The sequence below is a fragment of the Bombus huntii genome, chromosome 4 (genome assembly GCF_024542735.1).
Source record: "Bombus huntii isolate Logan2020A chromosome 4, iyBomHunt1.1, whole genome shotgun sequence".
Lineage (NCBI taxonomy): Eukaryota > Metazoa > Arthropoda > Insecta > Hymenoptera > Apidae > Bombus > Bombus huntii.
The window spans coordinates 8,983,327-9,006,749 of record NC_066241.1 but is presented as its reverse complement, the minus strand read 5'-3'; the positions used below and the strand labels follow the sequence as shown (position 1 = coordinate 9,006,749).

The 23,423-nt window shown below is 44.8% G+C and overlaps 2 protein-coding genes across 5 annotated transcripts; both read right to left on the bottom strand.

The window, feature by feature from the left end:
- Nucleotides 1–22: 22 nt before the first annotated feature.
- Nucleotides 23–1,521, bottom strand: LOC126864843 (non-structural maintenance of chromosomes element 3 homolog). The gene is made up of 6 exons (XM_050616673.1): nucleotides 1,310–1,521; nucleotides 918–1,243; nucleotides 686–854; nucleotides 513–607; nucleotides 289–420; nucleotides 23–215 (listed from the first exon to the last, which is right to left on the bottom strand). Exons 1-6 carry the CDS (start codon nucleotides 1,311–1,313, stop codon nucleotides 138–140), a joined length of 804 nt encoding a protein of 267 aa, XP_050472630.1. The 5' UTR covers nucleotides 1,314–1,521; the 3' UTR covers nucleotides 23–137.
- Nucleotides 1,522–3,663: 2,142 nt separating this feature from the next.
- LOC126864821 (uncharacterized) lies at nucleotides 3,664–23,210 on the bottom strand. Of its 4 annotated transcripts, none has more exons than XM_050616631.1 (2): nucleotides 22,897–23,210; nucleotides 3,664–6,626 (listed from the first exon to the last, which is right to left on the bottom strand). In XM_050616631.1, exon 2 carries the CDS (start codon nucleotides 6,616–6,618, stop codon nucleotides 5,077–5,079), a length of 1,542 nt encoding a protein of 513 aa, XP_050472588.1. In that variant the 5' UTR covers nucleotides 6,619–6,626; nucleotides 22,897–23,210; the 3' UTR covers nucleotides 3,664–5,076. The 4 variants fall into 4 exon arrangements, with proteins under 4 accessions (XP_050472588.1, XP_050472590.1, XP_050472587.1 ...); XM_050616633.1 differs by lacking the exon at nucleotides 22,897–23,210 and adding an exon at nucleotides 22,418–22,873; XM_050616630.1 differs by lacking the exon at nucleotides 22,897–23,210 and adding an exon at nucleotides 12,803–14,495.
- Between the last annotated feature and the right edge of the window lie 213 nt (nucleotides 23,211–23,423).

The following is a 23,423-nucleotide window of genomic DNA, read 5'->3' as shown; positions in this document are numbered from 1 at the left end:
GATATTTTTGTTACAAGCAAAATTCATTTGTAGGTAATCTCTATATTTGAAAAAAGTACATTTTATAAATAGATTATTGTTTAAAATATGGCAATCTGTTTCTCTTTATCACATTTGCAATGATACGTCCGTGAAATTTATCTATCTAATTTTTCTTGAGCAGTTAAAGCTTGAAATTGCAATTGCCAGCTTTTTATTGGACGTCCATTGTATACCTGTTATAGACACATAACTTTTATCATTGAAAAGACTATATATGTTTAAATTGAATTTAAAACATGTTCTCACCTCAGACATGAATTCCAAAGCAGCACGTTGAGAAAATTCATGCTCTGCACGAGGACCCCATTTAAACTCTATCTTAGTTAAATTTATTGTTTCCATAGTTATTTTGTCAAGGTATTTTTGAGCAACAAAAACCTGTCAGCAAATTAATTTCACCTCAATTCCTATTTCACACTAGATTTGTAATTTTTCTAACTTGCCTCTATTTTTCAGACTGTATATTTTACCTCGTTTATCAAGTACTTGACATTACCAAAGTAAACATGTTGATTGTTATCTGCATAAGGAATATCTAAATTCGCAAGAAAATTCGACAAAGACTCTGAAATAATTTGAAGAATATAAATAGAAATTAGGATCATTCTCAAACAACATTATATATTTCACATGGCATTACTACCTTCGCTACAGGAGTTTTGAAGCATGAAGATATGAGTAAGCACTATGAATAACAATACTTGTTGGCTACCTTCGGTTCCAAGAGGACAAATATGTGGTAATTCATTCTTTATTTTATTTACCAGCATATATTTGTTACCTTCGAGTTCTACCAGTTCATAACCAAACACCTATAAACACATGGATATATTTAAAACTTTGATTACAACAGGAAGTCATAGTTTTACTTGTACCTTTGATAACAAACTTTTTGCTTTGTTCATTACTGAAGGAAAACGTCTTCCTCGATTTCCAAAAACATTTTTTATTATACGAGTTTTATTGACAATCTGTTTTCCTCCGTCCAATATAAGAAGATATCGTATTACGCTATTAACAAGTTGATCGTCATCTTCGGAAATCACGCGACTAGGAGAGGTATTTGAAAGAGGTATGTTTGCACTTGTACTTGCAGTAGGCTGAGAAAGGAAAATACCAGCAGTATCATCCGTACGTTGTTTTTTGAGGACCGGTTGCGATAAAATCTGTTGTGACCTAACCCTTCTGCTATTTTGCGAACCTAACAGATCATGTTATCATTTGAACGCGTATACAATCGCTAACAATAATAATGTGTATCGCTTACTCATTTTATAGAATACGATGGACAAAATATCTCATAGAGGTATTCTGTCGTAGAGAAAATTTGCAATATTTCTTGACACAGTTCGCTTTGGCATTCGAGTGATGCACTTGAAAGATGTATCACAGACATGTAGTAATATCAACATCGTTTACAATTTACAATGCCAATCGTTGACACGAAGACGTTGAAGAGGGAGCTAGTTTCGAGAAATTTCATATAATCGACATACGTATCAGTCGATAAACCAGTCGCAGTTTTCTTCCGTCACCACCAGATATCGCTAGTATATAATTTAAAATTGTATTTTGGGAAAATATAGCGTCGTTTTCACACACTCAATGTTGTGCGTTACGTTCGTGTACGGATACACACTTTACATCGCTAATTGTATATTACAACATAATAACGGTACTTTCTATTTTGAATTTAAAAAATTCGCTCGATCGTTCGTTTGCACTTGTTCGATAAATATTGCGTTGGTTGAAGAACACACGTGACTCGATCGATCGAATCGTTTGATCTTCGATCGAATATGAATGAACAGCTTCGCTAAAGAATAACGATATTGATAACGATTATGTGAATCGATGTTTATGGTGATTTGGTAAGTAAATGTATAGATGGAAAGCATGGAAGGATCGATGGGAATAAAAGATATGCCGTCGTGTGTCAAGTGGTGTTCGTGTGGAAAAAAGAGTGTTCGGTGGTTGTGTTCATCATGTTTTTGCCGAAGACGCGAAACAACTGGTTGACTGGTCGCGTCTTAAACACCCTGCATAGTCGCATCGTCTGCGCACAGATCAGAGCGAAAGAGTGGTATGTATATGTATTTATGTATGTGTATGCGTATATAGTAGAAACTGGCTTGGCTGCGAGAGCTTGGCGCCACATTGTCGCATCCTATATACAAAATCACTCTCGCACCGACTATACGAGAAGTATATACATATACATATACGTGAACAGACACGCATGCACTGGATGCTCGCGGCCAATAGACAGAGCCAGATAGCAAACAAGTTGTGACCCGCTCTCGCTTCTAATCGGTTCTAACTTCTAACCTGTTTCTGTAATCGATTATTACTTTTCGATCGACAGTTTGAACTTTACACTTGTCTTCTTCGTCTATAGTTTTTCCTATTCCTCCCGTTTGATTTTTTGCCTGTTCCTTCTGTTACACTATTTTTCCGAGTAATACATTCGGGGTACTAGTTTAGTAAAGGAGAATGTGGGAGGAACGAGATTAGATGATTGCCACCGATTGGAAGGTTTAAATGCGTAACACGACGATATATCGTCAAGCGGAAAGACGAATTACTTGGAATCGTGATGAACATTCGCATCTAACGGGGTGGTAGTCATACATTTTAGCGATCTCGTGCAATTTCTGGGACTGCTGACGTAGTTGATGTTGCGTTAATTAAACAGAGCAGATATCGATATCCTGTCACGCGCTATTTACGCCATTTGTTTGTTGCGCGTTTATGCTTACGTTCGTTTCAATGTATGCGTGTATATACAAACGTAGCCGTACCGATGGTCGCTAAATTCGCAAACACGTTAGTAAATACAGGTGATTTCTATGAACGCAGAAACTTGGACAAGATTACGAAGAGTGCTGTCGCGATGTTGCGAATTGCAAAACTAGTAATATACGCGTGTGTGTATGTATGTGTAGTTGGAACAGATGTTTCGGATAATACTCGATGATCGAAGCTATCAGAATTCTCATTGACAACCATCTTAAGAAAAAATCTGGCAACGTAATTAAGAAACGCGAAGAAAAATAGGAAGTAAGAATAAGGTGATTAGCGAATATGCGCGCGCGTGCGCGCGTCATCTCCGAAGAAGTCGACTGAGTCGTTGAGAGAAGCGGAACGGTGGTCCGTGGTAGTAGTGTACACGCGTACACATTCGCGTAGGTCGTCCGACGACGCGACGGTGGTCAGCTGGCGCCAACGCTCTGGCAACCTCCCACCAGACAGTATTTCGCCTCGTTAATCTTGCTTTACGTATATGCTCGCCGCTCTCTTTCTTCCCTTTTCTTCCTCTTTCTCTACCTAAATTCCGCGACTCCTTTCGTTTTTCGATCTTATGCCCATGAGCTATGACGTGTCTCGCTACCACGATTGACCGGACCATTCACGGATTCATGATTCATGATTCACCACTAACAACTAAATACGTGTTTACACCGTAATTATTCAAATCGGGATATTAAACGAATCGGTAAAATCGACGTTTTGATATCAACGTATGATTCGCCGTTATTCGACAGCAAAGATAGATAATAGGAATATAAGAGCAATAGAAAGAAGCAATTCTGTCCTTTCACCGATTTCATTGTTCGCGTATTCTTTTTTTTTTTTTTTTTTTTTTTTTACACATCGCACGTGTAACGAGAACAGCGCGAGTGATTATTATTCGCCTCGTGTAACCTCCAAAAATTAAGCGAAACTCGTGAAATGATAAAATGCAGCTGCCTCTGTTTCTTAGCAGGTGCGCGTGTACGATTCCTTCGTGTATCGGAAGTATATGTTGCATACACGATGAACGATGTCGGACGTTGGCACAGCGTGCATGTACTTACATCATGGTCCGTTTTTTTAGCCTTGGACTTATAAACGCGCGCGATAAGTGCTAACGTTTCTCGCGTTTCGTTCGGATTTTCGCTTTGGTATCCAATATCGAATCGTCGTCCGTCCATTAGATTGCAACTATGTGCGGGATTTCGTGATCTAATACGCGTGCACTTTTGTCAATGAGTGGCATCGATAACGTACACGATTTCTTAGAAGCAGACATTGCGATCGATCGATGGATTTGTTTGCGGAAACGCGTATCATTCAGAGAAAATCACAGTAGACCAAATCACGACGCGTTTTTACCGCAATATCTAAACTGTGGATTTCTATATATAACATTTTCTATGGAAAATTTAGAGATGCAAAACTGTACATAATATGCAAAAATATATGAAATATTCAAAGCATAGTGCCTTTATGATGTTTTATAGACAAAACAGTTTTTTATCCGAATTCTGGTTTTTTAATTATATTCGTAAAAATATGAATTTGCATTAATACATACAGTCTAGCCATCTCCCACCATTAGGGATACGAAGGACGAGGAGTGTCTGTCTTTTTTATCAATAAATTGGCAAAAATTTGTTTACGTTTGTTTCTCCTTTTATTTATTCGAATCTCGATAGAAGTAAATACGAACGTGTGCACAGGCTCGTGGTAGTGTTACAACGTAAAATTGTACGATTTCACGCGCTCCATCGAAACGCACACGCATTGTTCGCATCGTAAATGCGCGTTTTGTCGAAATAACGTGAAAAGCTATTTTTATGCTGCGCAACGTTTTATTACACGCCTCGCTTCCACGTTTCACGCCCGTCTCTCGATTCGGGATCGCGTATTCTTGCTTTCCGCAATCGGTTCTACTATACATATTATTCACTACTTATCCGTTACTACCATCATTGTTATCGTTTATCGGCTAACCATCGATGATTCACGACTCGAACGAACAAACGAAGAAGTTTGCATTCGAAATCAAAACGATTTCATCGAATTGCTGATTCGACCGACGAGAAAGGAATTTCTTCGCCGAAGGGTACTTAGTCATCTACTATCGTCATTTGAATTTTTAACGATCGGTGGGTTCGCTGATGATCAACGTTCGTTATACGTATACATATACAATAATATACATACATATTGTCTTGCGTATGTTTTCGAACTTCAAAGCGTACGTGCAGCTCAGTCTTCTTTTCTCTTTCTAAGCTTGCCCTCTGTCTGAATAGTTTTAGATACAAGATCCACGCAAGCTCCCAACGAGGCGCCGTTGGTCGTCTCGCCTTCCGCAGTATCGACGATTTTCCCCAGCGTCATGATGTAACTACACGCGATCCTTAACACGGATAGCTTCGACAGCTTTTGATTGTGCGAATACGCGGGAATAGCACGCCTAAGCGTATCGAATGCAGCGCTTATAGTATGCACCCTTGTCCGTTCTCTGGCGTTTGCTTCTATTCTCCTTTCGCGTGTCATGTTTTTATAGTTTCTCTGTTGTCCCGCCGTTGGATGTTGCCTCGTCTGACTACTCTGCACGTTCGTCATCGTAGTCGTCGGTGTGCTTACCACCGCTGTTATCATTGCGGCCGTTGTCCCTGTCGTCGAGCAAGAATTACCGTTGCTCGAGCAGGATCGATGAATTTGCTGATGGTGAGACGACTGAGATGAAGACGACGACGACGAGGACGATGCCGATGATAACGACGAAGAGGAGGAGGTAGAAGACGAAGACGACGTTGAGGACAAGGACGAAGATGACGACGACGACGACGACGACGACGACGACGATAACAGAGACGAAGACAATGACGAGGTAGTCAAAACGTTCGTACGTTCTACGGGATACGAGCATGTTTTCTCGTAGTTACCGTTTACCGCTGGATGCGACGGTACTCTGGCGGTTACATCGCCTCTCAGCACGAGTGACAGAGGTTCCTCTTGTAGTCTGGGATGCGCGATCGAAGACAGTGTCATAGGCGATGACGCTATGGCTGTATCGGACGTAGAAATTGCACACGAGGTGGTAGCGTTGTCAAATTTTTGACGAGATAGTTCTCGCTTCTCAGCTCGAGGTGTACGCGTTTGCGTCGACTGTCGTACTCCGCTGGGTGAACCGTCCCGACTTTGCGACTCTTTGGTGTCTTCGCACGTATCACCGTCGTCGGAATCGTGGCTACGATCCGAATTACCTTGTCGAACGTTGTCGTTACCGCTGCTGCGATCACGGTCGTTGGTTTGACAATAACGTTGGTGGTGTCGGTGACGATGATGATGGTGATGGTGGTGATGATGATGATGATGGTTGATTCGATTTGAAACGTGAATCGTTGGCGATGGCACGTTCGTTAGCAAGGAAAAAACGCAGGTTGTTGGTTGGTTAGCCGTAGATCTCTCTGCGGTTGTAATCGGTAAAGAAAGTTTCGCATCGATGGTCTTGCTGCTGGTATAGCTCCATGGTCGAAACGGGCTCGGTGATCGAAGCGTTCTGGTCGACTCCTCGTCCGGTACGATCTCTTCCTCGATCCGTTGGAACCTTCGTTTTTTCAACGGGGCTGGGTTTGGCTCGTGAATTTTCCGTGGTTCCGCCAACTTTCTTTTATTTTTCAACGATATCGGCGTTACTTGCACTTCTAGGCTATCCTCCGAGGCGCTTGGCGAGCGTAGGTCGGATATGTCGTCCTCGTCTCCGCCGCTACAGAAGCCGGCATCCTTGTCGGAGCTGGACATCGCGCCGACTGAAATGAAAAACAGATAGCAACATTTTGTAAGAGTTACACAAGAGTTCGCGGTTGAATTACGCCGACCGACTACGGCTTCTAATTTTCCGTCTTAAACTGCTTGCAGGAGAAAATGACAAAAGTTCGCGAATAAATATTCTTTGACCTCCGTCTTTTTCTGCCAATCGATCTGAACGACGATTCGGAGTACGAACATTGTTGATTTTCCTATTTAGTGTTATCTCGTGCAAGACATATTTTGTTTCTTCTCGTCTCGTTTTCCGTCTAGTCTAGTTTTGCCAATCTCTGAAATAAGACGATTCTACGCATTTCCATGTTCGGTATGTCATTCAGTCAGTCGGTATGTACAAGTCGGTATACATTGGCAGCTCTTTTAACGTTAGACGTAGTACGCGCAAGTTCTTGTTCTCTCCTTTCGTTTCGTTTCGTTCTCTGTGTCCGCTTCACGTGCATTTACTTAAGTATTAGGTTGTCCGAGAAGTTTCTTTCGTTTTATAGGGAAATGATAGATACGCGACATTTTTTTCTTTTATGTTATTTTATCGAATTACATATGATCCATTTTGTAGCAATAATGTTTATTTATTATTTTCTTATAAAACGAAAGAAACTTTTTCGACAACCTATTTGCATTATATATTTCACCTTTGCGATAAAAAACCGTTTAATCGTCGACCTACGCATCGATAGCTACGTTGTATGTTATACCAGTCGCGTTACGTCGCGTTGCTCTTCTGGTTCGGCATTGTCTTTGTTAATTTACGCATCGTAAGAATAAAATGACGCGGAAGAGAAAATGCTACGAAAGATTGCCTCCGTTCACCGGATATTCGCGGTTTCCTATTCGCGCACGATTTTCCACTTTCCATCGATATATGTTCACGTCGTATCTTAATAGTTAAATAATACTTCACAACCGAGATATAACAAATGATAGAATGGCAAAGCGATTGGGTCCAACTTCCGAAACGCTTAATATCGGATAGCATAAACTATCGCGCGTGAACGTATTACCAAATTACCGAATATTTTAACGAGCGTTGGAAACACGAACGATTATCCTGGATGATTCCATCAAGGATAACACTCTGCGTGTTGGATGATAACAGCTTGCGCACACCTGGTGGCGGTTCGACCGTGTCTTTAAAGGACTTATCGTTACGATAAGATTACCGCTCTCTCCTTCTCTCTCTCTTGCTCTCGCTCTTTCTGTCGTTCACATCAGGCATCTGTCTGGTTTCAATGAACCAACGCTACATAGTCGTAGGAAGTTCGTGTCGTGATTTTTCGTCTCTTCATTGGTTCTGCATGCTCTATGCCGACGATTTTCAACGAAATGTGTCGTAAGAACTTTTAAAACGCGCGATACCTATTATTTTGTCAGTTTGTCTATGCTCGCATCCTTTCCCGTAGATTGTCAAATAAAAACGACAATGTCCTTTCTTAAACCAAAACTATATGATACATATTCTGGTGTGTCGCATATTTAGTAATTAGTTTATTCGTACCACGAAAATAGTTCAGAATCGCTGCTTACCGCGTGTCAATGTCGTATGAAACAGTTGATACGAAAAACCAGGACCCACGCTCTTCTATAGGAATCGAATACCTCGGAAAACAATTGAATCTCTCATAATTTCGTTAAGATCACGTAGCATGGATAGATGCGGCAGGAAAGAAGCACAGGGTCGACGTCGTACAGACTTTGCTTCTACGAGCGAAACGTCGAAAACACGAGAGGAAAAATGATAAGTTACTGCCCGAACTTGGGACGATGCTGGAAGAGGTGTTCGACGCACGACGTACGATTGCCCCTAAATTACGTTCGCGAATATCGCGTACTACGCCATGCATCTTTGTCGTCTTGTTCGGCAATTGTTCAAACAGACCGAAATAACATCTGGACATCTGTGTAAACTCGCGCGAAGGCGTACGGTTAACCGCAGACTGGATATCTCCGATCATATTTTCGTCAGGGACGTACGAACGGATAGCCACGTGATGGCGTGATACTTTCGCGGTTTCTTCCCTCTACCGACACTCCCTTGCCAGACGCTCTTTTTCTCCTTTTCGCGTATTCGCGCGTCCTTCGATCCTCCTTCGCCTTTTCTCTTTCTTCTCCTTTTATAACGTTCGCGCATCTTCGCTTTGCATTCTCCGTCTGAATTTCGCCGGCCGATTCGTACGAAAATCAATATGCGTCGGGGAACATCGACGACAAGTAAGAAACGATCGAGCCTGGACGACGCGCCGTTATAAACATGTGAAACGCGTGTAATCCTAATGGGAAATCGAAGTTAAGATTAAAGGTAGAAATCGGGTTGAGAGCGCGACGATGATTCTAAATTTCATTGCGTCGCTGTTCGAAATTTATGGTTGAACGTAAGTAAGTAGTACGTAGAGCTCTGTCGTTTCATCTCGTGGATGCGCTGGTCGTTTTCTTTCTTCGCGATGCGACCCAACGTCCTAGAAATAGTGAAGCGTAACGTTCGTGGACGCGGCTCTTTGGAAATAAGGCGGAGAAGAAACCGTCGCCAACTTTTGCAGAGATTATAAATAAGCGCCGTGGTCGCATCGAGAGAAGAAGCGCTAACGAACATTCAAACGCGTATCAGCCACGTGTATATCTAGAGTGTCAATTATTTCGACGACGAGTAATTTGAAACGCAAATCAAATCGGAAGACACAGGATACTCCGACGATAAATGCCACGTTGAATGATTCGCGCAATATAGACCTAATGGACCGTAAATGCGTATGCGTTTGTAGAAAATTTGAAATTACAGAAATACGCGAATTGCGCATAATGTGGAAAAATATAGAAAATATGCGAAGCGTAACGACAGTTGCTATGATACTCGAAGGATGAAGTAAACATCTACTTAGATTCACTTTGTTTAAGTAGGTTTATAGAAGTATGAATTTGCATAAAAATCTGCACTCTACTTAAATGGGATATTGTTCGTAAGAAGATGCTGCATCTGACACATGCACAGAGAGAGAGAGAGAGAGAGAGAGAGAGAAAGAGGCGAAGACTGCGGTCGCCAGATGGTTTTGCGAGAGCAACGTTTAAATCGATTGCGTTGGCGCCGCGTCAACGTTGCGACTTGACTTCACCACTTTTCTTCCACGGCTCCTCCTCCTCCTCCTCCTCCTCCTCATTCTCCTTTCTTCTTTCAGTCGATCGTTTGATTCAGCTCCGTTCTCAATAGGGTTCGCACTTTACTTGCATCGTGTTTTTGCAAAATAAGCATGAGATTACCTTCTAGTTGCATTATCCAAATGTTTACTTCACACCCAGTCTCTATCCTCGAAGGTAATCGTGACAACAAACATTCCAAGGTATCGATAGTACGTTTGCGATATCAAATAGTCGCCCGAATCTCTATCGGAGGAATATACCGTACCTACAGGGACCGGAAGAAGTATTCGCGCGTATGCTAACTTTCCAACGAAGCGTTATTCTTATCGGATTTCACGTTTCATCTTCATATTATCAAATTCGTATAGTTTCGTGGAAACGCTACCGATTGATATAAAAATTAATATACAAACGTCAATATACAAAGTAAACACAGTGGTGTGCAAATACTTTTTCCAGCCACTGTATGTATGCGCACTGCCATACTTTGGTCGCCGAACACTTGCTCTTATCTCGAGCAAAATGATAGGTAGAACGTAGACGAGACTTTTCTGATTAATTTCGTTATTTATCCGTAAGCTATTCGGTCGAATTAAAATGTAGCGGCACATGAGCTAGAGCACGATTCCAATCATGTTGTTGGTTTGCCTCGAAGTATCAAAATCATTAGGGTATACGTAACGTAATAATAAAGAAACTCCGGCGAAACAATGTCGCTGCTACGCGCAACCGTCAAACCGGTATAAATAAACGAACGCGATCGTAAGAGGACCAGTTTTCAGTCTCAGTATCGAGCAATTTTATCAGCGATCAATACAGAGTTTTTAGCGAATCAGTTATTACCGAGCGTCTTAGCGAACATTCTTTTAACTACCAGTATCGAGCAATCTACGGTTGACTCTGTATTTATAATTATTTTAAATATATTTAACGGTTCAATATCGAGTAATCTCGTCATTGAAACCACCACGCGACCGATCATCCTCCGCAAAAATATGCACGATCCTATGCCATGAAGTAAGTTCCATGTATCTAGCGTTTGCGTGAAATGACCAGATTATGTAATGTCAAAAATATTTACATTCTAAATTCCACCGATCGTTTTGCCTAAAATAAACGAGCGTCCGATAACTTATAGACAGCAACGTATACGACGATACGATCGACGACAGACGACAGACGACATCCTTCGAAGTCGTGATGCGTTATCGAGCTCCGAGAAGCATCCTGGCGCTATCGAGTATCTGATTCTTTTTTTCTCTAAGAGGTAGCCTGCAAACTATTATCGTCGTCGATCAGAATCCTTTTGCACCCTGGCGTTTCGTAATGTTTTTCGACCGCGTGAGTTTTTATATACATACGGTATCCAGAGGATCGGGAAGAAAGATTAAATGGAAGAAAAGTGGGAGAAACGGAACGGAGAGAGACTTTTCAGAGAATTGGTAGTGGCAAATAGTAAGCGGTAAGCAACAAGGTGGCTGGAAAGATCGGTGGTCGCGGGAACGAGGGTAGAGTAAGCGGGGAACGGGTCCGAGGACGGAAGAGGTCCGGTTCAGGTAGCAGGTGCGACTTTGCGCACAGGTGGGTGGAAAGTTAGACGTTTACCGTAGCATTGGTTCTCTTCTTTTCTACTTGTGCGTATCTGTAACTACGGACAATAGGGTATCGATTACACTCGACAATTTACGACTGTGGAGTTTGGTTTAGCCCGGCAATCGCGTTCTTGGGACGGTCTTAATTCAAGAAATCCTGTCGTTGACCGATCTTCTACGATATCGAAGGGACGAATTTTTTTTTACGAGAGAAACAACGAACAATAATTTACACGGGCACGTCTATAAAAGATCTTCGTTTCGGCCGCTAATATCGTAAACGCGTTTACTTCGTTACGATTTAGGCTCGATGGAACCTATGTCGAGCGGAGACGATCGCCCCGAAAACCGATCGCTCGGTTATTCTTTTCCTTTGCTTCTTTCCTTTTTCCGTATAGCCGGTGTTAGCCCGGGGCAAACGTTACTCGATCGGTTATAAAACACCTTCTTTTGTGTTACTGAGTGAGCGCCCATTATGGTCACGCATATAGGCGGCAATATTCACCACGAGTAATTATTGTTCGTTAACCTGAGCGGAGGAAAGACTTTTTAAAGGGCAAAACGTTAATGAACGCTTCGGCGACGATACGAGAGAATGAGAAACGAAAGTGGAAGAAAAAGGAGTAGAATGGAAAATAGAGAGGGAAGGAGGATGAAAGAAGTAAATAAAAAAAGTACAGGGGGAAGAAGTAAAGTTCGTGGAACAGAAGTGTACAGGGAGATTAGACGGTAAGAAGTTTCAAGTTTGGTCAAGAGGTCGTTTGTTTCGTGCAAGTCGATTCGCCTGCTAGTCGTGTGAGCCAACCCACGCTGGCGCCGCCGCGCCCTATCTCTCTTTCGCATTCTCCTTTTCTATCGACTGTCACTTCTCCCTTCCGCTGTCTTACCGTTTTCCACGGATCGCGTTCTGTCTCAGCTCCCCTTGTAGCGAGGCTATACAATCTTTCTTCTCCGCGAAGTCGGTTTCACAGCCGCATGACTCGGTGCTGCTGGTGCTCAGGCACTCGATCTCTCGCTCGGAGACGACTGGCGCCGTTCATAATGATAATTATCGTTCTTCGCGACTCCCACCACGGACAGACTATCAATCGACCGAACGACGACCACCACAATAACAACGACATTCGTATTGCGTTAACGTTTACGATCCTCCTCGTGCTAAGTATCCGGAACGATATGATAAATATCGTAGCGTCGACGAAAACCAAGTTGCAGGAGTTTAAATATTCGCATCGATATTTCTACGTGATCGTGGACGATCGTAAACGAGATTGAAATTGGTCGATTTAAAAAATCGTGAAATTGATCGAGAGATCGTGATCGCGCGAATAAAACCGAGTGTTAACCCGCAACGGGTTAAAGGGAACGTGTCGATGATCGGCGTTAATCAACGGGAACGCTGCATCGGGATTAAGCTGTATTTTGAAAGAGATAGTCACCTTTCATCAAAGCCGACAATTCGGAGGCTGATTCCACAACGCGATTGGTCATTTTGGTGGCTAATTGGAGACACGAAGGCGCGTTAGAGCGCGCGTTGAGCACCGTCTTCTTTGTTCTTGATCACCACACGCGCATTACTTCACCCGTTCATGCACTACTTTTTTTTTTTTTTTTTTTTGTAGTGAATCCTACGAGCACGTGCCGCGAATAGGTACACGGGCTACCGCGTAATCGCGTTGCACGCTTCGCGTCTTTCTTCCCTCGCCTTGTTGCTTCAACAATTTCTTCTCTCTTCCTTCTTAAGTTTTCCCGCTATCGCTTTCGCTTTCTTTCTCTTCTTCCAACACTTTCTACGAGTCTGTGCTCTCAAATGTCGTCGCGTTCTTACGAACAACCATCGAAAGATATGGAAATCACGGAGGAAGAAAGAAAATCACGATCACGATTTTATTCGCGTACGTTGGTACGAAGTTGGTTCGAGTCCAAAAACCGAAAAAGACAACTGCTATAGCAGAACGCGTCCTTACTCGAGCGCGGTCGACGACGTACTAACTCTCCTCGTGCGTTCGAGCCTCTTTCATCTCACGCGCGTACGATGGAGTCCCAACTGGTCTGCCTGCAGTGACTTTGCTGCCTCTAACGTTACCACCACTACCACTACTACTACTACTACTACTACTACCACTACATTACTACTACTACTACTACTACCACTACCACTACCATTTCCATTGCACACCACCACTGGTATCGATACCATCGATTCTACGGATACCATCACCACTACCAATGCACCGGACGTTGTTCCTTTTTCAGCCTCCGCACCACTTTGCTCCGTCCGAGAATGTATCGCGTGTATCGACTTTAGCACCAATACTGGCGCGCGGAGGCGCCCGAAAGTCGAGTAAGCATCGTCTCGCCGCGCTTGGAAACTCGATCGGATCACACGACACGGATGAGTTTCGAGCACGGTATTCAGTTTGCGATTCAACGGGGTCAAGCATCTCGCTATAAGGAGTATCCCACACTAGTAGCGTTATCGTCGACGACGATGAGCGATGGTGGTAGTAGGAACAGCGATGTCACGGTGCTGGTGTCGGTACTACAGGTACTGGTGTTGGCGCTGACGTTGGTGACGATGGCAGGCGAAACAAACGGGGAAGAGGTGTACGGCGCGCATTGTTGGCGGCAAGAGGCAGCGGGGGCCGACAGAACGGCGCCAGCCGGCCGAGAGTTTGACTCGGTTTCTCCGTGCGTCGTGTCGCGCCATGCCGCGCCGTCCATCTTTCTTCCCGGCCTCTCCTCTCCTCTCCTCTCCTCTCCTCTCCTTTCTGCCCCATGCCTCACCTCATCACACCGGTCTCGCTCTTTCTTCCCTTCTCGTGGCCGTCTCGTGCCTTTCCTTTTGCGCTCCTTCGATTCCTTCCTCCTCTCTCGCACTCGATCTTTCGTTGCCGCGCAAATGTTTCAAACATCGTCGACTCGATTTCGAGTCAACCACCCGCGGCGGATCGTAATGCCGCGCCGGTGTCGCGGTGCTACGCATGCGAAAGAAACGCGAGCCTACGAGACTCCGGTTTGTCGGCCACCGTTTACGACCGAGAATCTCTCTTCGGTGTTTAGCGGAAACCTACGTACCTACCTACCTACCTACCTACCTATCTACCTACCTACCTATCTACCTACCTACCTACCTACCTATTTCTGCCTACCAATCTACCTACCTACCTACCTACCTACCTACCCACCCACCCACCTACCTACCTATCTGCCATTCTTACAGTTTTTCAAACGTATTACCTTTCCTTCTTCGTTTCCTAACTTTGCTCCATTTTTGAAATCTGTCTGATAGAGCCTAACCGTGGTTACATGGTCACGAGAGGCGGTTTAACCACGAATCGTGAATCTTCGGCACGGCGAAACGATTCTCTCGGTTGCTCTTTTCAGATCGTTTCGGCGTATCTTTGTTTTCCAACTTCTTCTTGGTACCAGTTGCCGTCTTGTTATTTCTGTTCGAACAAATGGTTTTTACGAGGGTAATCGGCAAAAATGGCAGAAGGTCGTCTCGGGTTTCTACCGTTGTTCGGACGTTTACGACTCGAAAAATCCCAGTTCCTCCTTTATCGTGCAGGGTACGCTCGGTATGACCGGGATGTGTCATACGGGCGTATGTTCGCCATCTGTTTGAACCGCGAGGTCTTAATCCCTGTTTCGGCTCGACACGGGTGGTATTCGTCCGTACGTTCAACCGTACGTGTATACGTAGGTACCATAGCTAATCGCAACTTTTGGTCGGGTTCTTCGTTGTTCGACGACGTTGTAACGAAACGCGTGAAATCGAATCGATCGTTGCGCGATCGATACTCCTGATAACGCGTGCCAATCGAGAGATACCGTAGCCGCTATCACGCGTTGCAACTGTTCTCGAACGGATCCGAGTAAACCGGTAATCGCATTCTATCGCGAATCACTCGTTACTCCATGATATCGTTTTCACGACGAGCGATCGTCGATCGTGCGACGACTTCCGTAGCTTTCGAGATTTGGCATCCCGCGCAGATCATCCTTGATCCCGTTGCGATTCTCGAATTTTTATGCTTCGAATTTTCATTTCGCGCGAACGAAAAGAGTTACAATGCTCTAAAGAAACGTTTAACGCGAGATCGTGGAAAAAAATGACGCACACCGATAAGAGACACTTCTAACGTTAGAAAAATGCAATTACGTCAAAATCGTTCGGAACAATGCGCTAGCGTTAAGAAGATATACAAACGATTGGCCGCGTCGCGTGAAAATCCACAGTGCGAGTCATCTTTGATTACATCGTTATAAAATTGGCCGTTCGATCCAACGATCGCTTGCTGCGTAAATTCGGATTCGGCACATTCGTAAGCACGTGTTGGCACACAAGTTTCGAAGGCTTTCACGTAGGTACGATTTCATGAAAAGGTTGAGTCTTGAGAAAAAGGACCGAGGGAACCCCTGGTGCGAACGTGCTCGTATGGTATCTGCGAAACATATGCGCGGATAGGGGTGCCTTAAGGGTATTAAAGAGAGAGAGGACGACGAAACTGGCGGACCATCCGATTTGTCGGGATACGTGTGTCTACCAGATGTGACGAAAAAGGCCAAGGAAATTCCCAAGGGCACCGACCGCCGTCCTCGCGAGACGAGCGTTTTCGACCGAGTTCTATCGTCCGATCTGCCCTACCGAACCTGTCAGGAACCATCGGCAACGACGTTTCATCCTTTCTCTCTTTCCCTTATTTTCCAATCGTTCGAATTCCTCTTCTCCTCCTGTTTCTACTCTTCGTCCTGCCCCCGTCGTCCGACGTATTCGTCGGAAGAATGCGATCGCGAGATGCGCGAATCGGAACGAGGGTATATCGCTCGAAAGAATTGGAAGACGAACACCGTGGAGCTGACGCGGTCCTTAGAAGCGATCGACGGTGGCGTTTCGCGCGTGTATGCGGTAGTAACCTGTCGGGCAAGTTTGGCAACGGTCTTCTCTTTTCCGAGGGCGAGTTGCGATTTGTCAGTATCCCCACTGTCGTAAGTAGCGGCGCATGCACCTGCCGTTGCTCTTGCTTCACGACTGTCAGTCGCACGCTAATACATAGTAATAATAACGTTACTAATTTATTTGATTTTGTCCTCGCGGCCGAGGAATACGACCTGGTTGCAATTTTTCCAACCGCACGCTTCCACGTCCGATCTTCTCGCTTATCCTTCTTACGCTTTATTCGTACGCTATCGTTAACCCGGTTACTATACTACGCACTAAGAGTTTACGCTAGAAGTTCTTTTCTAAAACTATCATTTCCGTCAGCCCTCTAATCGGATCTTCCAATCTTTGTTATTTCTTCCGCACCTTGTTCCGTTATCTTCTTCTTTGCTTACTCCTTCCATCTTAACCGCTAATACACGATATAAATCTTACTGCTTAATCGTCGCGATGAAGCAACGATCGCAAATCGAAAGTCCGTATTTCAATAGCTTTACCGGCTTATGTACTCGTTTGGACGACTTTCGCGATTATTCGTTTCGCGATGTACGTACGCGGACACGCGTTTACGAGGAAACATATAAACGACGTCGTGCTAGCATGTGTGGCGCTTATGTGTGTGTACGTGTGTGCGTACTTTATAATCTCTAAATATTTGATGGGCGGACCGTGCGGCTGCGTTCCCATCTGCGCCAGTGTCAGCTTCAATTATTAAAGCTTTGCCATATGTCCTTGCTCTTCCCTACCCCTTGCTCATCCCTCTTTCTCTCTTTCTCATATCCCCCCTCCGTCTATTCGTGGCTGTATGTATGCGCGTGTTCGCGAAGCATGCGCTCGCAGTCCTGTTTCGTTTTGTCTTCCTCCTCCCTTGATTCCCTCAGTCGATAGTCACGTTTTACGCCTGTTGCGAATCCGTATCGTTGACTCGAATCACAAAAGCGCGTAATTGCGCGAACGACCAACGCATATGGATTTCCACGTACGTATATACATACGTACTTATATGTATATGTACATGATACGTCTTTCGTCCCTGGATCGGTATACGTTCTTGAAAATCCAATTCAAACTTTGTATGGATAACAACGAGAGAAAATAGATAAAAATCGTACTAATGGGCAATATCGAACGCGCCTTGTTCTATGATCGGTCGAACGGTTAATTTTCTACAGAACTTTCGTCGCAGAGATATTCCTTACCCGATGGGATGCGATTTTATCGTTTCATTGCCAATTAGCCTGAATTTAGAATACGCGAATCGATAACACGAGTTCCCCACCGATAGATCGCCTCTTGCCTCTCGAAGCAAACGATCCTTTTCGATCGGGGGATCAGGTCCGATCAGTCCCGAATTTAGATTTGGGATCGTTGATTGCTTCGTGCTGTCCAGTGCAGAATTAGTTACGTTCAAGAACGCTTCATTCATTTTCAAACACGACTTTTTCGAGAACTAACTCCGAGACGAACGAACTCCAACGACGAATCATCCAATGGCCACTTGTACGCGTTATTCGAATCTTATATTCGTCGTTACGTTGTTCGGACACTTACTATTAAACTACTTACGCGAAAGAACGTTCCACCTTAGAGATAGAATACACGTGTGCGCGGTATACGTATAAGGCTACCTGGAGACAGTAAACGAAAAACGCGAATAACATTCGATTGGAAACGTCGATCGTTTCGCTCGATTATCTCCGAGTTATTTCCGATGAGTGGCTCTTTCTCACGATTCGAACGAGTTTCTCTGCGAGTCAAGGTTCGGAATATTTACGCTGGATCGTTGTCGATGGGTGGAGCGCAGGCAGGTGGCGATCATTCCGGCTCTGCGAGCCGTGGCCGTGGACGCAGCGAGGAACGCCACTGTCGGGCCGCGCGTGTCATCGGTAGGCCGAATTATTTCGCGAGGATCGCGTGGTTCTTCGCACCTGCCGCTGTCAACCGTGAGAAGACGAGAGCGTTGGTCCCGTCGATGACTCGACTCGACTCGACTCGATCGTTCGATCGATCCCATTCGACATCCGCACGTCGATTCCATCGTTCTCGATCAATTTCGCTTGACTTTCGTTTCTTCTCTTTTCGCGATCCTCCCGAACGCATGAAACTTTGACTCGATATCTTAGCTCGGAGTTAATTGACACCTCCGTCGCAGCTGGACAGCTAATTTCGCTGGAGTATCATCGCCGAAGACGAAGGGGCGATAACGTTGACGTTTATTTTTTATCAGCTATCGGGACCGTATTCGCTGTATCCGTTTCTGTCGCGTTTCGGGACGGACATTCAAAGGTTTTCGTTCGTCTTTGGAATCCGTATGAGCGACGCGTGCACCTACGTTATTGCTCGAACGCTATGCGAACGCTTGCTGCTTACTTTTGACGGAATGTAATATCTATTTATTTGTTTGCTGTTTACAGCCTGTACATTCTGTGGTGTATAACGATTGATGCGATAGAAAAAACGATCAGCGTGAAAGTAGAGAAAGTAGAGTACGCCCGAAGCTGTTGGAAGAGGAGAAAAAGCTGATCTTGTCGCAATACGAATTTACGTTTGTAATGAGCCTATTATATGTATTACGTTATACAATTATGTTGCCCGCAGCGAGTTGGGTGAAATTCTTGCCAGAGAAGGGGACAGTGTATAATAGAGAGCGGAGAAATCCGAAGACCAAATTGCGTTAAAATTTCGGGGCAGTTTATTAAGCCGTTTGATGTTTTATGTCCAAGGAATAGGTCGAGCAGCAGACGTGGACGATCAGGTATCCCTAAATTTAAAGGGTTTAACACTGAGACTGATCGACTAACAAACTGAGATATATTCTGGTCGAAAGGACGATAGTAAGTAAGAATGTGGTCTGTGACGGCGATATTTATACAAAAATAGCGATGAGTATTGGCCGTTCTTCACCAACGGTTACTCAAGAGCGGAGTTGGGAAAAACCCGCTTTTCCCGTAGCAATATAGCAATGAGCAATAATCCTAAGAAATTTCTCAACTTGTAAAATGTTTGTAACAATGGACTGTAAGAAATGCTAAATCTTATGGCGGTTCCTTAGGATTATTATTGGCCTGAGTCTTGACAGCTGGTGACCATCTTGACCGAAGGATGGATTATGTTTCATGGCAAAATTACGGCTGTAACAGCTGTTATTATTTGTTACTACTGATTTTGTTTGTCGTCTGACCTTGAGATAGCCTTTTCTTTGCACTGACTGCATTTATTTTAAGAATAAGTAAAATATTTTGCCAACCGGTCAAATTGACCGCTCGCGGTACGCAAGGCAGAATACAAATTTTTCTTAGAAAATAAAAGAGCAAACTAAAAGTAAATACCGAAAAATATATTGTATGCATGTTTTAGGAAAAGTCCGAAATTACGAAGCGATACGATAACGTTTAAATATGCTTAAATTTCTGTAGAAGTTCGAGAGCGATCAATTTGATCGGCGCTGGTAGGTTTAGTTGTTAATAGCTGAGAACAATCGTGTTCATCGAAGGACATGGGACGATCCAAAACGCGTGCCGCTAATATTGTTTCAAAATTACAGATAAGAAGATCTAAAGATCGTTTATGATAAGATGAAATTGATAAAATCATCGATCGAACGATAACATTGAATTAAGAATCAGATGAATTCTTTTAATCGATAATTTTGAACGATAAAGAGCCATATGATGAAATTTACTCTTGAAAATTAGTATGCAACGAAGAAATTGGAATCTGCGAGCGTCGAATATTATAAGACGGATTTACTCTTTAAGGAGTTCGTTATTATCAGCGCGTTTGAGTGTCAAATTATAGGTACGATAGGAGGGAAGATTCTCGGAAATTGGTAAAAAGGCTACCGTGATTCTGGCAATAATATTTAAAATTGATGAGCACTCTGACGAATTTTCTGTTTTTTTTTTTTTTACCATTTAATTAAACCATTTGTGCTTCGTACGATATATACGTTACGAATAAATTTCTTTAAATGACTTTATTTCTGCCTTCAAGGTTCTGAGGTAAGAGCTGAGCTGTTCGACTCATTCCTCTTGCCAGAAGGTTCGTCACCTCCCCCACTTCGTGGCCAGACCCTTCCAGGGCATTCTTATCATCTTACACGCGCTGTAGAGCACTATGACGTCGGGTCATCGGCTACACGTGCGTTCCTAGGAACTTTGAAACTGTAACGTTCGCGTCTCTTAGAATTTGTCAACCAAAACTGCACATTGCACACATCTGTGACAGAACTCGTCGGCAAACCAAAATTTATGGCATCGGCAGCCCGATGGCTTTCGAAAGGCCTTGATAGGTGCAGTTGCTCCTACGGAGTTCCGGAAAAAGTTCGCGAGTGTTAGTCTTAATTTGCTATTGTCTCCTACGTGTATCTTAATCATAAGCAGGCACTGTTATTAGAAATCGATCGAAGGCGTCCACGTATTTACGAGTTACGGTGTATGCACATGGTTTGGAAAGCTTCGCTTCGAATCCGAAGGGACATCGACGAAAACTCGGATCGGATAATCGTCCTTTAAACGCTTTCTCGAGGTTCGAGACACGGTCTCGCTCGATTGGTTCAGAGCGAAGCGAAGAGGCGGAGGATTTCTGAAATTGCTTGGCGAACGCTGCGAACGTAGACGGTAGCAGAGTGAAGATTCGCGAGAAAAACTAAGGACAAGAACAAGACAAGGAGATGGGAAAACGCGGAGTTTCGACGATTCGAACAGGGATCTGTTGGTATCGAGGTGGAAAGCGAAAAAGTTATGTCGTGGCGGCGACGGAACGCGATGCAGGGAAAGAGCATTGCCGGAACTCAACAGGTGGGTCGATCGAGAATGGGATGAGTGAGCTGCGGTATAGTATAGAATATAGAAGGTAGAAAAGAAAAGAGAGAAAGACGATGCAACGTTGGTCGGTTGCGTACACGTGTGCGTGAGAAGGGGCTGAGGATAGGAGGGCAATGGAGCCCGAGAGCATTCTTAAGCGGCTTTTCTCCGAGCATAGCCGTGCCGTGATCGTATTTCATCTCGCGCGTATGCGGCGTCGTTTATTTCTCACGTTCCGAAGCTGGAGGGCTGCAGCTTCCTGACTTACGATCGTTGAAATATCGCGGTGCTCGCCCTCCCAGCGATGGATATTACGGACGATCGAAGCTATAAACCAATTTCTTTAATTTTCCGTGTTAATCAATATTCCGTAAAATGGTCGAGGAGTAGGCCGCTATCCGCCGAGATTCGTCGTTGGAAAGCTTTTAAATAACGCGAATAAAGGAACACGAGGAACGAGGTGCGTGAATTCGACGAGGAGACAGGGAGACGAGTCTCGTTGCGAGCCGATCCGTCCGGTCCAAGCGTTACAGGTGCATGGAGTCTGGGAGCGAACCACTCGTTAAACGTTCTACCGTGCACCTGCCGCACGGCATCATTCATTGCCTTTATTTCTCTACTCTCCTCCGGCACACGCTTCGTCGTCACCGTCCACCCTGCCGCTCTTCACCCTGGCCGTACGCCTCTCCGTCGCACCGATCGTCGTCGACTACATACGTACACCGCGTTCATCGTTTTGCATTCTCCGCACGGACCGCGGCATCCACACCCGGCCAACCTAACTCATCCTCCACCCTGTGTCCCGAATCCTCTACGTTTTCGTGTTTGTAACGTTAACCCCGTCTCCCCCGTCCTATCTTCGTCGCGTTCCTCATGCTCGAGGTGTCGCGTCACGGCGAAAAACTCGCGAAAAACTCTCGACACGCGAGAGGTTTCCTGGTCTGTTCGAATATTCTTCGACCGCTACGAAGCAACAGGTTCGTTCTAATGGCAAGGGACATTGCGCTAGGTTTCTAACGCTGGCGAGGTTTGAAAATCGGTAGTCGTTAGAATAGGCGGCAGGAAGGAAGAACGAGTGGAACAGGTGCAAGAGAAAATGCGGATGGGTTTAAGGTATCCGTTACAAAGCTCAGCGAGAGTCGACTGTTTGCGAGCCTCGAGTCGCATCAAGACTGTATTCTTCGTCGAGGAAAATTTACGAATGCTACGAGCGCGGGTGGTGGCAGGGCGTGAGCGAGCGTAACGAGTTCCTTGGCGCAGGTCTGATTTATGCCAGGTCGTAAGGAAAGAAAACGACTCCTCACCTGCCGAGAGCTATTCGCCGACCGACGGTGTTCCAATCTAACGACGACCTGTCCTTCTTCTTTCCTTCGCTCTGTGTTTTCCGAGCGATGTACGTTCGATCTCGACTGACCGATTCTTTTTTCGTTGTCCGTGTGGCGTAGCTACGGTACAGCGATTGTCGCGTTCATGACGAAAAGCATCGTGAAGCATCGTGAAGCATCGTGAAGCATCGAGAATCATCGAACGGGGAAAATCGTACTCTCGGTTGGGTATTTCGGAGAGCCGTAACCCGTCACCGACTACACAGGTGTCGTTGGACCACTCGAGGTAATAATGCCGGTATAACCGTACAACTGTTCGATGACCCAGGTGGCAGAGGAATTGTATAGAATGACACCGATACTCCAAATACGGCCGACGACCAACAGAGTCATTGTTCACGCTGTAACCGATACCCTCAGCTTCTGAGAACGGATCGATCTTCTCTACCTGTACTTACTTCTGTCCGCGTAATTGCCTGGCCTTTGCCCGCATCTTCGTCTTTGTATCCCGACGCGCCCACGTGATGCTCGACATTCTTCGTCTCACGCTATTCGTTCGTCGATTCGCCTCGTCCGTTTTTGGCAAACGACAACGTGGAAAGACACAGCGGTCGAAACTGCAGGGGAGCGCGCGCAAACAATCGTCTTTATCGTCGTAACTATGAAACGAGATATGTAAGTACAATTTATCAATGCGAAGTTAAGACAGTCTTTCGCCTCGTAGGCGCTTGCCAGAGTGTGCGGAGTGCGCGAGCGAGAGGACGAAAGAGAGAAAGGGAGAGAAGAGAGAGAGAGAGAGAGAGAGAGAGAGAGAGAGAGAAAGAGAGACGGAGCGTTGCGTCCGTATGTCGTGCGTCGTGCAACTCGTGCATCGTGTGTGCAATAGTGTGCTCTCATGGTCGAACGAAGAGCCGTGCTACGCTATAAAGATCACGAGGCGCGACATCTGGCGCCACATGGTCGTTTAAAAGCTGTCGCATTCACG

Bases quoted from the DNA above. Each gene is read 5' to 3' on its own strand.
- LOC126864843 (XM_050616673.1), bottom strand. The intron at 855-917 runs GTACAAGTAAAA...ATGTGTTTATAG, and splicing joins CAAAAAGTTTGTTATCAAAG to GTGTTTGGTTATGAACTGGT. The intron at 608-685 runs GTAGTAATGCCA...AAATTATTTCAG, and splicing joins TCAAAACTCCTGTAGCGAAG to AGTCTTTGTCGAATTTTCTT.
- LOC126864821 (XM_050616630.1), bottom strand. From the start codon at position 12,854: ATGACCAATCGCGTTGTGGAATCAGCCTCCGAATTGTCGGCTTTGATG. The intron at 6,627-12,802 runs GTGACTATCTCT...TTTTCATTTCAG, and splicing joins ATTGTCGGCTTTGATGAAAG to TCGGCGCGATGTCCAGCTCC.